The following is a 16,250-nucleotide window of genomic DNA, read 5'->3' on the forward strand; positions in this document are numbered from 1 at the left end:
GCTTGCTCCTCCATCTGTGGTATGAAGGGGAGAGCGTGATGGCTGCTTCACCCAGCAGTATATTGCAGTGAAAACAGCCGCTGCTCATGAGTCCCACTGCTACCAGTGGCCCAATGTTGAAAGTGATGCTGGTAGCACAGGGATTCAGGAGCAGTGTCGGTTTCACCTGCAATATACCGCCGTGTGAAGCCGCTATCACGCTCTGTTCCTCATACTGGTCCTGGCGATGTATTGATACATTGCCCAGGCCTACTAGTAGCCACTGACAGCTTTATCCTCCATGAATTTGTCTAACCCCGCTTTGAAAGCAACCTAAGCTAGTGGCCCCCTCCACATTTTATGTCAGTGAATTCTGTAAACTAACTATAAACTGTGTCAGGAAGCACCTTTTGTCTGCTCAGAATTTCTTGCCAATCAGGATCATTGGATGACCCAAAGTTCTATTATTATTTGTATTATGACTTGCTTAAAAACAAGTGATCCAAAGCAACTTTCAAAAATAATACAAATCATTAAAACTAAATATAAACACCAAGTCACAATGATAACTTAAAATACACATCCATGTAATATTATGAGGAACAAAAACTTAGCTTTATAATCCTCTATCATGCACTCCTTATTTGCTATTTTTCGGAACTAAAAAGCACCAATCATTTTGCTTTCCTCATTAGTTTTTCAGTCCCCCACCTCATTTTCCACCACTACAGTATACTGTACAGTGTGCTCAAAATGTGGCTGCACTATAGATCTGTACAACAGTATAAGAATCCTGGCAGTTTTTATTTTCAATTGCCTGATACACGGGAGTATTAGAGATACCTGATCTGGACAGAATACAGAATCCTTACTATTTCCAGAGCTGACTGGTGGAGAGTCCACCCATTATTGCATGCTTGGCTTCAGGGCAAGCCGAGTGCTAACCTGCAATTAGTTTTACTTAAATGAAAAGGTAAGTTGATGCATCTGTTCACAAATAACTGGTTTTGATTTCTTTCATTGTTGCTTCACTGGTGTTAGGATTTATGGGACACACCAAAGGGGGGGGGGGATGAATTTGCGAGAAGCTGTAGTGCAGCTGTCACACCCAAAGTGCAATCACTGATAAAATATATCTGAAGTGCATCCTTCCAGTTCTAGCAAAATATACCATAGAAGCTATTTTGATGGATCAGAGAGAATAATCTCCAGTTTCATGTGAATAGTCAGTCACAGTAGAACGCCAATGATTACATCCCCTAAAAAGAACACTGCAAAGTATGCAATAGTCCCGATCCCTGTAAAAATGGAAAAGGAGTGGGATTTAACGCATGCTCTCTATTGAGTAAAAAAAAAAAAAAAGAGTATGTATTATTTCCAATCTCTGTAAGAAATATGAAAAATAGCATGCTACAGAACACCAATCATTACACACGCTAAGTCAAAACAATCACACTATTTCCCTTTTATGGTTAAGACAGTTTTCTGTAAGAAAAAAGCATTTAAGGTAAAGATGCTTCTTAAACTCAGTTTTTCCTGTATAGTGATTTATAAACAACTTTCCACATATCTGTACACCAGGAAAACAGCCACTCAGGAATATAAAACCTGACCTTGATTTCCTTTTCTCTCTCCCTTCTTCTTCCCTTCTCCCCCCTCCCCAAATGTCATGCTCAATTGAATTTTCTCTTTGTTCTCAGCTTCTCTCTTTCCAAAAAAGCCCAAAGCTGTTCTTGTTACAGTTTTATGCTGGTCAGATTTCTATTCCCAGAGCTTAATTCATATTCTTATCAGAGATGTTGTGGTTTTTTAATGTGGAATTGCAAACAAGTGGCAGCCAAAGAAATGATGTATGCACTTTTATAACGTTTGATTTTGTAATAGTTTCCAGTATCCAGGAATGTTGTTCATAGTACCATAGAACTGTAAAGTTGGAAGCAACCCCAAGGGTCATCTAGTCCAACCACCTGCAATTGCAGGAGTATATACTAAGGCATTCATGACAGATGACCTATCCAAACTCTGCTTTAAAACCTCCAAAAAAAGAGTCTACCACCTCCCGAGGAGTCCGTTCCACTGTCAAACAGCTCTTACCATCAGAAAGTTCTTCCTGATGTTTAGTCAGAATCTCCTTTCTTGTAACTTGAATCCATTGGTTGGGGTCCTATCAGTGCTTTTTTCTAGAAAAATAGGTGCTGGTACTCACCATGAAGTTGCTACAGTAAGTGCCCCACTTTTTAACAAAAATGAGGTGCTGCTACTGCATACCCTTGAGTACCCCCTGAAAATAAGCACTGCGTCCAAGCCTCTGGAGCAGAAGAAAACAAGCCTGCTGGATCTTCCATGTGGCAGCCCTTTTAATATTTGAAGACGACTTTCATTTCTTCTATCAGTCTCTCTCCTCTTTACCAAGCTAAACAAACCCAACTCCCTCAACAATTCTTCATAAGGGTTGGTTTCCAGACCTTTTATCATCTTGGTTGTCTTCCTCTGCACACACTCTAGCTTGTCAATAGTCTTCTTAAATTTTGGTGCCCAGAAATGGGCACAGGGTTCCAGGTGTGGTCTGACCAAGGCAGAATAGAGGAGTACTATTATTTCCCTTGATCGATACTTTTGTTGATGCAACCAGAATAGTATTAGCTTTTTTTGCTGCAGCATTACACTGTTGACTCATAGAATTGTTGAGTTGGAAGGGACCCAGAGGGTCATCTAGTCCAGTGTTTCCCAAACGTTTTTGGGCAACGGCACACCTGTTTACCGGAAAAAAATCTCGCGGCACACCACCATTAAAGCCCCGCCCCGTGACGTCAGCGCGCAGCGTCACGCCGGGAGGGACGCACAAAAGTGAAAGTTTTTTCCCTTCCCCTTGCCGGGGTGGGAGGAGGCAGCAGAGCGAGGGACTGAGGGACGGCGGCAGCTGAGGCGGCGGCGATAGCGGGCGGAGGAGGAGCCGTCGCCGGGAGTTGCTGCTGCTGCTGTTGCTGCTGCTGCCCGGACATGCCGGCCTCCTCCTCCTCCGCTGTCTCGCAAGCAACCCACCCTCCCCCCGCTTCCCCAGACCGTCTCCCCCCCCCACCGCCGTGTCCCCTACCTGTGCTGCAGCCCCACTAGCCCCAGCGTGATCACATGGGGCACGTCCAGCTCCGTGGGCCACAGGCCGGAGGCGATGCACCCGAACACGCCGCACTCCTCCCGAATCCCCAGCTCCTCGAATTCCATGGTGCCCGAGCGAACACGTGTTGTTGTCAGCGCAGCTGCTTCTGTTATTGCCGCTGCTGCCTCCTGCCGCCGCCGCCGCCTGGGTTTGAGGGGGGGGGGCGGAGGAGGAGGAGAAGGAGGCGGCGGCCTCAGAGGCGCGAGTTCCTCTCCGCGCCCACCCCTTGCGCCCGCCTCATTTACATGCATACATTACGAAGGGGCGAAATTCCCCGCCTCGGGGCTGCTCCGCGTGGTGGAGTTGGTTTCCCCACCCCAGAGGAGCAGAGCAAGAGAGGTCGCCTTCGGGGCGGGGGGGGCTACTTTGTATCTGCCTTTGGACACAAGTTAGCTCCCGCTCGCTCTTTCTCTCTCCCCACAAGTTAACTTTGTTTCCCTCTCTCTTTCTCTCTGCGCGCGCGCGCTTCTGAGAGCGAGTTTTGCCCAGTGGCTCCGAGAGTGTAAACGGCTGGCTGAAGTGCTGAGGAGACCGCGAAGGGCGGAGGGAGCTGGGCTTCGCGCGCGACGGAAGGGGTTATTCCCCCCCCCCCTTATGGAAACGGGGTTTGAGGGAATAAGGGGTAGGGAGGAGACTTCGGTTTTTGCGCGACTGAGCAGGGGAAGGGGGCGTCGGCGGGCGCTCGCCTCAGATTGGAGAAACGCTACCAAAGGGTTGTGAGCGGGGGGGTGTGTTAAAAACATCCCTCCCTCCGTGGGTGGAGGAAAGGGGGCTGGGAGGCAGGATGTGGCCCCGGCGGAGAGTTTTAGGTGGCCCAACCCCTTCCCTTTCCCAATGAGGTGGAAGCATTGGCGGGTTTCTGCAACCGCGCCCCGCCCCCTTCCGCCGTCCGTGCCCCCCCCCCTCCCTTCGTACGCAGCCCCAAAAGTGCCTCCGGACTCCGAACGCGCTTCTTTTTCGGGTCGCTTCCCTCTCGCGCGCTGCTCACTTGGTTTTGTTCTCTCCTAGGCGCCCGACTCGCCCGCCTCCCTCCCACGGCACACCAGCCGGTGTCTCACGGCACACTAGTGTGCCGCGGAACACCGGTTGGGAAACACTGATCTAGTCCAATACCTTGCAATGCAGGAATCTAAACTAATGTTAAGCTTATGGTCTACTAAGACCCCTAGATACTTTTCACGTGTACTTTTGGCAATCCAGATATTCCCCATCTTATATTTGTGTAGCTTGCTCTTCCTGCCTACATGTAGAACCTAACATTTGTCCTTATTGAAATTCATTTTGCTAAGTTTTGGCCCAGTCCTCCAATCTGTTAAGGTCATCTTGAATCCAGATTCTATCTTTGGTGGTACAGGCTACACCTCCCAGTTTGGTGTCATCTGTAAATTTGATGACATCACAGCTCTACATAGCTAATTGAATTTAACTGTAACTGAGGCCAATTAAGCTCTCCCATTGCCTTGACTCTGGGGTGAGGAGGGAAAGAGGAACCCAGGCTAGAACTCCATATCATATTGGGTAGATGGTTTCATTATTGCAATGCACTGTAGAAATTTGGCTTAGACTACTCTAGTCCTGCATTGCTAAACGTGCATAGTTGGGTGTTGAAGTGCATATACTTTTTCCATTGATCTGGACACTCTACTTCTGTTGATGCAGCCTAGAGTTCTTGTACCATGCAGCCATGGTATTTCAGTGTTGCCTGTTCTCAGCCATGACACATTGCTCAAGCTGAATTGCCTCTTTTAATCTGCAAGCGTGAGAAAGGATCACATTTGCTGATGTTAAAAAAGCAGACTAACATACAAGAAGGTAATCAGGAAGACGGCATGGCATGTCAGGTTTTGTAAGTTGGAAGTATAGTCAAACCCAAGATCAGATTGACACCAGCATTTTACATGGCAGATGCACTCTCCCACACCTTGGGCGATACTATAGTGCAAGAACTGAAAATCTGCTTACACTTGCTGAAAACAAAAAACAAAAGTACTACGCTGTAAAAATGCGTTAAAACAGGCCCCTTCCCTTCCCAAAAGATTATTAAAAAACAACAACCAAGAGAACATCCCATATACTTAATGCAACAGAACCTATCTGAATCAATTTGTGGAATTCTCAGCAGCAAAACACATTTACAGTAGTTGGAGCTTTCAGGTAGCATTTTAGGACAAAATTAAAATTATCTTTGTGACTGGAGGAAAGTATTTGTAGCACATAGAGAGGCTCAGCAAATTTGTGTCATGCACCTAAGAGATTAGGAACCATTTTTTGTTTCTTGGGTGATCAAGGTGTAGCATAGACCTATAGCCTGTACTGTTGTTGTTTCTTACATGGAAGTGCAAACATGTGGGAGGCAAAGAAACAATGTAGGCATTTTTTAACTGTGTTTTGATCTTGAAATTGTTTTCAATATCCAGGAATGCTGATTCATGCTATGCTAAAACCTCTATAACAAATCAAGAAAAAACAACACTGAATTACTTAACAAATTTGTTTACAGCTCTTCAATAAACATTTTCACAGTGCTTCACTTTTTTAAAAGAAAGATATAATATAATGTCAACAGAGCAGTACAATAAATATTGCCACATAGAAATTGGTCACCAAGTTCAAGGGCTTAGGAAAATCATAAGAATCATAAGATCTTTACCTTACAAAGACATATGAACATTGGTGCCAAGTGAGTTAGCCTATGAAGCACTGGTGAAATAGCTTTCAAATTATCAATTCCAGCTAGTAGCCTAGCTGTTATAAGGTGCTGCCCATTTTAGGCATGTCCAAATGGCACATAATTGCTGACGTGCACGTCCTTTTGGACCTGGAAGAGGAAAGAACGGGGAGCAAGTCAGAACAGAACCCCCGGGCAAAATGGTTGCTGCCTGTATTTTCAACCAACTGTAGCTTCCAGTCTTCAAAGTCAATATTCTCCACAACAGCAAACAGCTGCAGCAAACACTTGAAGGCTCAGGCGAATCAATGATTCCACAAGCATCCATGGGTTACTCCACTGAAGTAATTGAGCCTGAACCCTGTTAAATACCCATCCACTCTGGATCATAGCATATGCCAACTATATTTAATTCAGAAATGAAGACACACTAGAGTATAGTTATACAAACATGGTTGCGTAATCTCGTCCATATCTCTTACACAGTATTTATGGTATTGTAAGGTGTAGTAACTTCAGCAGCAGTTACTGCTGTCAATAAGAAAGACAACAAATATTGACTTATTGCGCTGCATACAGACATTTAGCTGTGTGGGCTGGATATGGACTTTGAAACAAATTGTCTATGCCATTAACATCACATTAATTTTTCTATCTGCAGTCACACTCAAACAAAGAATTGTTTCAAGATATTGAAATATTCTCCAACTAAATGCAATATCTCTTTGGCTTTTGCATACATAGTCCTGGCCTTTCACCTACTTTATCATAGAATTGTAGAGTTGGAAGGGACCACGAGGGCCATCTAGTTCAACCTTCTGCAATGCAGAAATATTTTGCCCAACGTGGGGATCACAACCAGGCAATTAAGAGTCACAAGCTTACTGACTGAGCTATCCATACAGGATCCAACCGTCCATCAAGGAGTGAAACTGTCTAGTAAAAAGAGAACCCAACTAACTTTGCAGCCTGAGCACTTAAGACGAGAGCAGAGTATCACCTCAAGAATACAAAAGTTGGCCAGCTCAAGTATAAATGATAATTATTCAGGAAAAGCACAACTCAAAAACACCAAGTAGACATTTTCCGGAACACACCAACCTTTATCAGAGAACTCTAAAATTGTATCAAGGTACAATATTTTTTTAAAAATGAAATTAGAATGCAGTGAAGAACCCTTCATTTGGGTGACATTAGAGTAATAAATCTGCCCAAAATAGCTTAGGGTGATTGACATTCAATTAAAAACAGAAGACTTGAACAATTCTTTCACTTCAGGAGCTTAGATATTCCAAGAAAGAATTTATAGTTGCCAGCAGAAGAAATTCTTTCAAGAGGGTTTTCAAAAAAAACCGAGGTTCAAGTTCAACAGATTCATGAAGGCCTGTAAGCAATATTTTATCCTTAAATATTCTTTCTACCCTTGCATAATCCTACAGAATACTAGAACAGCAATCTTTCTTGAAAACAGGGCAAAATGATTTCATTAAGTTTTACAGCCCATTTTGTATCTACATTTCAAAACAATCATACTTCATCAAACTTATAAAGCATTTCCTTAGTTATCACATCCTTATGGAAGTCGCTTTGTCTGATCTCTGCAGATGCAGCCCCTCTAGCATTTGTATGTCCAGTATCATTTGTCAGACATGAGGAAACAGAAAAGAAATCCATGATAAATATACATTGGATAGGCAACATTCTAATATCATCACATGCACTTTGCTTTGCATTAAAGCTGATGGGGTGGGGAGCACTTTAATTGGGCAAGCCAGATGAAAAAGTGGCCAACCCTCTGTGGGCCACATTTGATAAGTAGGTGTCGATCATCTGAAGTCATATGACATCAGGTAGATCTGATCCCACCTGAAAATAAGGCTTCAAAGGTGTTCTTTGGCTGTTGCAGATTTAAATGTCTCGTGTCAGGTAAGCAACAGGGGGGCGTGTCCAGCTGAAAATGTCAGCAGGTCTAATCCATCTATCTGAGCTAGATCAAAGTGCTTTCTCCTATCAGATTATCACATTGATACCCCCTACCCCTCAGATTCTCAAGAGGCAACTAAATTTGCTGACAGTGAATAAGAGATCCAGAGTTCCTCACCGCTGCTTCTAAAGAGATGATGATGTACAAAGTGTACAGAGAGGTAATGGTTTATTATCTAATAAAACAGCATTATATATTCCAGAGTTGCAGGTAATTAAGGACATGCTCTTAATAAAGTCACATCTAGTTTTGTTAGCCAATAACCCCCACTATGGTCCTCCAAGCTTGCCATCATTTTCTTCTTACAGTAGCATAAAGACCTTCATATTCATTAATAAAGCCTATTTATTGGAATGGTTAGCCCAGTTTTTGAACACATGGGTTTGTTTATAGTCTACCAGCTTATAGATGGCTAAACATAAGATGCAATTAATCAGCACTTTAGCTCACAAGTTATTACACTAGAGGCTAGTTAACACACAGCACCACTGGCAGAGGAAGAGGAGTGCGAGGGGGGAGTTCACCGCCCCCGGCAGCGTGATCCCAGTGGGGTGCCATCGCAGTCCGTCCCCCCCGCCCGCACTGGGCACTACACCCCCACAGGTGGCACACCACACCCCTACGGGTGGTGCGCCACGCCCCTAGGACGCATGCCAGCCCCACCCCCGCCTGCTCTCCGCCCCCCAGTGCCGGAGCATGAAGCTCTGCCACTGCACAGCACCAAACAAATTTTGCCTTCAAAAATAACTGCAGACGATGATTTGCCACAAACCAGGAGGAAACTACCGCATTGTGTTCATCTGAATACACCAAGTAGGAAGACTTGGAAATATCATAGTGGCTTTGTTGAGGAATGCAATGGAAGACAGCAAAATATTCATTAGGAAAAAGAAACAGGGATGTGCATCCCTTAAACACATAAGGGGCAGGGGACAGGACTTAACTTCCTGCACTTTTATAGACTGAATAACCTTTTACATTTCCCATGTTAGTATTTCAGATCAAACACCATATATTCCATTATTTAGACTGCCAAATGGCCTCCACTACTAATGTCCCATATATTCATAAGTACACATAGTAGAAACAGCAAACCAATGCTATCTTAATAGTGCAATAAATGTCATTATTTATTTTTTTAGATTTTGTACCCATTCTTCACCTTAAGGTCCCAGGGCAGATCCTAACAACAGAATATATGACTATAAGAACAGATAAAACTGTTAGTTATAAACTACATATTCCAATAATATGTTTTATGCCCTGCCCCACCCACAGGGCCTTTTAGTATCTATCCACATACTCAGTTATCAAGAACAAGCTTATGTCATCCCCTCCACATTAGATTTGAGATATATGGCCTGATCAATTCCTAGTTGATTGAACACAAGTAAACACAATCCAATGGGCTTTTTTAAAGGGGGAAAAATATACAGGTTACCATATTTATCATCATTAATTGAAACACTCAACTATGGAAAGCTAGCAGACGCTTCTTTAATATACAGCTTTAAGACCCACATTTAATTATCTGTTAAAAGAAATGCTTGCTTGTAAAAGTCCAATTGCATACATGTTGCACAGTTCCATTAATCTTTCAGCCTTGCAGAAACTCACACTTTAATGCCTTTCACCCCTCTACAACCATCTATGTCTTATGAAAGCCTTCCCATTGGAGACATGCTTGCTCACTTGCACGAAGCTCAATTGCCATAGGCAAGAACTCAAGTGGCAACCATGCAGTACAGAGGCAACTGTGAACTCCTCCCACCTTCCTCCTAGCCTTAAAGGGATACAATCTTGGACAGAGATCATGAAATAAACATACAACCAGCTCAGAACTACAGGTTGGGACTCAGTACAGTGGTACCTCTGGTTACAGACGCTTCAGGTTACAGACTCTGCTAAAACAGAAATAGTACCTTCGGTTAAGAACTTTGCTTCAGGATGAGAACAGAAATCGTGCGGCGGCGGCACAGCGGCAGTGGGAGGCCCCATTAACTACAGTGGCACCTCAGGTTAAGAACAGTTTCAAGTTAAGAATGGACCTTCAGAACAAATTAAGTTCTTAACCCGAGGTACCACTGTACTACCTTTAAGGGTTAGCAGACCTTTAAGGCCAGGGGAGGCTTTTCCAGACACAGAGTACACCAACATGACTAATATTTTTATAGCAGGATGGCCTACCAAACCTACCCTGAGTAGATGCTACTATAATGTATGCCAGCTGAAGCCATACCACACACTATTCCAGATTGTGACTGGATTTAGACACAATGGTTTGGACATGTTTCAATGTTACATGCATGAGCCTTGGGCTCATTTGCTCCCTCCTGTTGTAGAGGATATTAGAAGCTTTCATTTCTGTTTTCAATGAACTGCAATTTAATATTGAGATGTAACACTAAACATAAGTTAACTATGGTTTATTGTAGCAAGCTAGCTTCATTAACCAACATTTGAAGTTGGCTTGTTTCTGCATAACTTGGGAGAAGTATGAGAAAAAATTGGGGGTGGGGGGGGGGAAGGTGAGAGGTTAGTTACACAGCACAGATATGAAGGCAGTGAGAGAGAAAGTAAACTAACGTCCAAAAGGAATTACTTTCTTTTGCTCTCCAAAACAAGTCTGTCTGCTGTACTAAAAAACACACATCTGTATACTTATTTGAGAATACAGTACTACCTACCACAAGGGTACACCATAGTTAAGGCTAACCACTGCTTGTCCTGGTTCAGACATAATGCCAAAGTGTGGTTAGCTAAAAACAGAAGTAAAGACTTTTAATCTCTTCATAGCTACACTGGAGAGAGGAATGAACAAGCTCAAGGCTCTTTCAGGTAGCATTAAGCCATAACAAGAGTATCAAATGAGTCTGAAATTTAAGTAATTTTTGCTTCAGCTGGCAGCACTTTGCTTGTCTAACAGTCAGAAATTAAAAATGCTGCTGTGCTTAACGCAGCCTTGCAATAAATCTGCAAATGTTATCATCTAACAGAAATCTATATTAGTCCACCTGTCAACAGATATCTATGTTAGATTCTGAAAGAAAAGAGAGTTAACTTTTCCCCATTGTGCAAGACTTCCATGCCAGGTCACCTAAAGTGACTTTTACTCAACACACAGGTGGCTATTTACAAACCTAATTGATATAATGTAAGTACTTTTAATTTCCACTAAAAGAGAAAATTTTAGACATCTCCACATTAAAAAGCAATCATTTCAACCAGGGGCAAAGCAACTTGCTTCAGAAAGTCACTATAAACAAACAATTGCAGATGTTTCCTTTATAGTCCAACTCTAGGAAACAATGCAACAGTTTAAATCAGCTGTTTTGGTTTCCTTTAATTTCTGTTCTGCAAAGTGATTTCAAGCTGCATGTAACATGCAGCCAATTCTCCACAAGAGGACCTGTTTTTGAAATTTCACACATAATACTAGTATGTGTAAAGCACTCTATAAATACTTATGTTTTTATTTAAATCTCTGCACAACCTTGATACTAAAGCTACTTGATAATAATTAAGAAATGCCCCACACTAAATCAATTCACAACTTATCTGTTGGTTTCAACCAAGAAATAATTCTGAACATCAATTCTGACTATACATGAGTTCTCAGAAGTTCAATATTTTATATATTACATTCAAAATACAATTCTCCTGTCTGTCAAACCATGAAGAAATAAGATTATAAACTATTTGTTTCTTAACAGAACTGGATGGCAATTGGGTGTTGAGGGCTGGCAGACTTCTATAAAACTTTAAGTGCCTTACTTGAAGTTTCTCAAATTATTATTGAGGCCAGTACACAAGTAAATAGTAGTTGCCCTAGCAACAGCAAAATACATGTATACATTTGACCACTATTGCTTGATGTGCAGAATTATGTCATTCACTTTCAATCAGACCTGCGTCCAGGTTTGAGAACAAAAGTTACACTACTGTTCTAGTCCTTGCTGCAGCCCAGTTTGCACATAATGATAAGCCAAGCAATGACTTAGTGCAAACAAGTGGGTTCCTGGAGAGAGGTCAAACTTTTTTGTAATTATTATTTTTAATGATAATAGGTCATGCTTGGTATTTATTACTGCATCAAATTACAAACATTTGAAGTTTCTAAACATTATCAATTATATCTGAATTACACATATGCCTATAGACTGGTTTTTGTGATATTTTTCCACAATAGGAGATGCTGCACATTTTCTAGTTAAACTTTTGGAAAACTGATTTTCACATCTTTTTTTCAGCTCTGAAGACAACACCCTCATTTGCACCTGACACTCATCCAAAGCATGGTTTAGTACCAACGAGCAAATATGGACCACCACTTTGCTTCTCTCCAATCATTTGGCTGCTGCACTGAATTAAACCATGGTTTGTCTTAGCATGTTATCTGAATCTGGGCTCATGGTACAACTGTTCCAGACAACCACAAACTATAAATCGTAGGACAAACTTTGATTTCAACTCAAGGTTTGTCTGGAGAGAGCTAAATCACAAGCTGTACCTTAACTCAGCCCAGAGGTAAAATGATTTGGGACGAGAAAATGAGCCATAATATCCTCTTCAGGAACCCGAATATTTGCTTATTCAAACTAACCCATAGTTTGACTTAGCATTACATACAAACTGAGTTAGTGGCTGCATTTACACCATGGTTTAGTGCAACATGCAAAACAGGAGAGGGTTGAAGAAAGCTTCAGATTTGTCTAGCTAGAAGTTTTCAAATTCATTCTTTAGCTGCTGCTTGCTGGGTCACTAGAGCAACAAACTGTGGTTAATACTATTTTTAATATTAAATAAACCAACTTTTAAATGCAAAGCTAGTTGGTTGAAACTAATCATAGGTAAACCAGAATTCTACTTCTGAATGGCATGGCAATCAGAAAGCAAAAGCTTCCAGACTTCTCTTGATTATTCAGAAGGGGAGAGCATGTGAGTCTGATGATTACTGTGGCTCACAGTAAACCACAGTTTGGTGCAGGGGTGGGGAACCTGTGACCTTGAGATTACTGCCCCAGCCAGCATGACCAATAGTCAGGGATGATGGACATTGTAATCCAGCAACCACAGGATCACAACCTTGGGTTTGGCATCAAAGGCAATTACAGTCACTGATTTGTAGATTCTGCCTCTTCTGAACTTTCTATGAAATTACAAAGCTGTGATTGCTGAATTAAGAGTTGTGGGCAGTTAGGTATGACCTTTCACCTTTTAAGAGCTATGATAGATATCCCCGAGATTCTCATTACCAGAGCACACTGCTCATGACTCTATTACCCCTGAAAGAAAAATGATTATTTAACAAGTTCAGCACAATTGCACATCTGAGCCAACAAGCAGTCAAGCAATTTATTAACAGGTCTGTCAAAAGTTCATATATTAAAAATCAAGGCTTGAGCTTGAGATTGCTGTACAGGTTTAAGAAGAACATTGCATTATGAAGCCTAGGTGATAGCACAAGGTGCTAGTGCAGATATAACACTCACAATCTCTTAACTATGACTATAGGTTACAGGATTGCACAGTGCACACATACCTCACATACAAACTGCCTCTCCCTGTGGCCTTAACTATTATTTAAGGATTAGGTCAAGTCCAATATTAACCATGAACCAAGACTAGCTCTAACAAGGATTCTCTCTAACCAGGTTTTGAATCTAACTATTACTAACTAAGAGATGATAGTAAAGGATTGAATAAAATTACCTTGACACTGGCCCTAGAAGACAGAGCAATTTATTACAAGCCAGAGCTGAGATGTGTGTAAGAAAATAAGCCACCTTTGCCATTTAATTTTATGTAATATAACTTACGACAAAAGCCACGCACTAGACATCCTAAAATTAAACTTTCACTATATGCAAACCAGGGGACGCGGGTGGCGCTGTGGGTAAAAGCCTCAGCGCCTAGGGCTTGCCGATCGAAAGGTCAGCGGTTCGAATCCCCGCGGCGGGGTGCGCTCCCGTTGTTCGGTCCCAGCGCCTGCCAACCTAGCAGTTCGAAAGCACTCCCGGGTGCAAGTAGATAAATAGGGACCGCTTACTAGCGGGAAGGTAAACGGCGTTTCCATGTGCGGCTCTGGCTCGCCAGATGCAGCTTTGTCACGCTGGCCACGTGACCCGGCAGTGTCTCCGGACAGCGCTGGCCCCCGGCCTCTTGAGTGAGATGGGCGCACAACCCTAGAGTCTGTCAAGACTGGCCCGTACGGGCAGGGGTACCTTTACCTTTACCTTTTATATGCAAACCAATACATTTTAAAGTGTATGACAGTACTGGGTTGCAGCCAATGATAATCCTAGTCCACTGACTAAGGTCTATTAGTTTCAATGTGTCTACTATGAGTAAAATTTATAGTAGTTTGATACAATCCTATGGCACTAGAAATGTGAAAATCAGGTCATGTGTTTTCTAAAGTCAAACCAATAGTACCCCTTTAAAGAGGTTTCCATACACAGACCAATGTCTAAAGAGGTACTTCAGATGCAGTCAAGGGCAAACACAGGTATGACCAAAGTAGCAGGTCCATATGTAAGATAACACTCTGCTTTTGAAAGTCCTCAGATTTTAAAAGTAGATTGCCACGTGAAAGGAAGGGCTGCCACTTGAGAAACAGAAGCCAAATGCCACCATGAACACATAAAGAATAGTTGTGTGATTCTTTGAATCCCAGCTATTATGCTATGGTCATTTCAGATTTAACGAAAAAAAGAGAGAAAAGTATTGCTGCAATTAAAGAGGAAGAAGTCATGTAACTTGTTTTAAACAAACAAATCTGGCATATGACAGCCATTCCCCATTTATTTTTCAGAGATAAAAAACATGTATGAACTTTGGGGGTTGGGATGGAGACACACAGCACAAGCACACTAAAAGGGGCAGATCAGGGATTTCAGCACTGCTGATAAATAGTGGTACAGCTAATACCTACGTAACTGTTTACTTTTTACAAAAACGGTTGTACTACTCCCACACACACAATCTGTCTAGCCAATAAACCTCATTTCTTAGTACTGTAGTTGCAGTACAAAAGAAATGCTCTCTGCAAGCAAAGCTATGTCTTCAGAGTTGCCTCTATAGTCGCAGTCACTCTTTTCTTCACTGGGGGATGGGTCTTGTTCACGTGCTCTGAATAACCTAATCATTGCTGCTAATACAGCAACAAATAAAGGGAAAACCTGCCCGTATGAGTTGCACAATATTTACAGGCCACAAGCCGTTATTTCCTTCCATTTGAGATACCATGTACTACGTCCTTATAATATGTTGCACAGATAGAACAAAAATTCCCAAGGGAACATGCTGATTAAACACCAGAAAACCATTTAAGACCTAGAATTTAATTTTCAACAACAATATACGGCAAATGGATCATAAGGAACAACAACCGGCTCCAATATACAAATACCAGTACCAAATATAAAATATATACCTGGCAAAAGAAGATTGTCTTTTTATGGCTGAAGACTCCTGTGAATAAATATGATTAGATTCCTTGATCAGATTCTGTGGCTCAATGACTTGAAAAGGACATTGGAGGGGGGGGCTGCTATACAGTAAACAAGAGCAAAATGATTCTTCCCTTCCAGTCCTCTGTTGAAAAATATCAAATAAAGCTCTAGCATACGTTAGCATCAGCTACTGCACAAAATACAATTTGACCATTAAACATATTGATTTAGTCTGATGTAGCAATGCAGTACCATTCGACTTCTCCTCAGCATGACGACAGAATACACTAATTCATTTTAAGCTTTTTTTCAAATGTAACCAATTAAACCAAACACTAAACAAATCTGTGAAATAAAGAAAGCAATACTCTCAAATAAACAGGCCCCAACTCACATACCGTCAGGTTTTTTGGGATACATTTCCTTCATTAATCTCTCTTAGCAGCAGCATCACTCACTCTGCATACTCCTCTGTCTGGTCTCTGTGCCCCCCCCCCCAAAAAATCCGTCACCTGGCAAGAACACGTCTTTTCAGGGCAAATCCCCCCCACCCCCCACTATGTCTCAGAGCTCTTTCAGCCACATCCCAGTGCACGCAAGAGGCAGCGGCGAAATCTGTGTTTGTAGCAATTGTGGTTGCAGAGGAGGACTGTAGGCTAAGGCAGCTAGATAAGCAAAATGCTGACTTCTATTATCTATTGCACCACATGCACAGACATACTGCATCAATGGCTTCGGTTCACAACAATCACAGTAAAGGCACATAAAATCTACAGAAAAGAAATGCATTACTCACTGGGTTTTATTCTTTTGCTTCCTCAGCATGTAATTCTTTATGCTTTACAATGCAGTAGGCATGCAATGAGATTTCCCCTTGCCCTTATTTCACTGATGCTGCTGTGTGACTAGGACTAGACACCCAGAAAGGGCGACAGGCAGAATCAGCCTGAACATTAAGAACAAATATTTAATGGAAGCCTGGTTATCCTGTTCTCTCTCTTTCACATC

General features: G+C 42.2%; 1 protein-coding gene across 5 annotated transcripts in view; it reads right to left on the reverse strand.

Annotated features, from left to right (window-relative positions):
* PRKCZ (protein kinase C zeta) overlaps window positions 1–16,250 on the reverse strand; it is a 93,105-nt gene that overhangs the window by 55,041 nt on the left and 21,814 nt on the right. Inside the window, exon 1 of one of the 5 annotated variants that reach the window (XM_028740930.2) lies at window positions 15,641–15,754. The exons of the other annotated variants lie outside the window; for them this stretch is intronic. Coding sequence (XP_028596763.2) covers window positions 15,641–15,671 — 31 coding nt within the window. The 5' untranslated portion in view covers window positions 15,672–15,754. Of the gene's footprint in view, window positions 1–15,640; window positions 15,755–16,250 lie in introns of those variants that run through there. 5 annotated transcript variants of the gene reach the window in all.

This window comes from Podarcis muralis, chromosome 7 (genome assembly GCF_964188315.1).
Source record: "Podarcis muralis chromosome 7, rPodMur119.hap1.1, whole genome shotgun sequence".
Lineage (NCBI taxonomy): Eukaryota > Metazoa > Chordata > Lepidosauria > Squamata > Lacertidae > Podarcis > Podarcis muralis.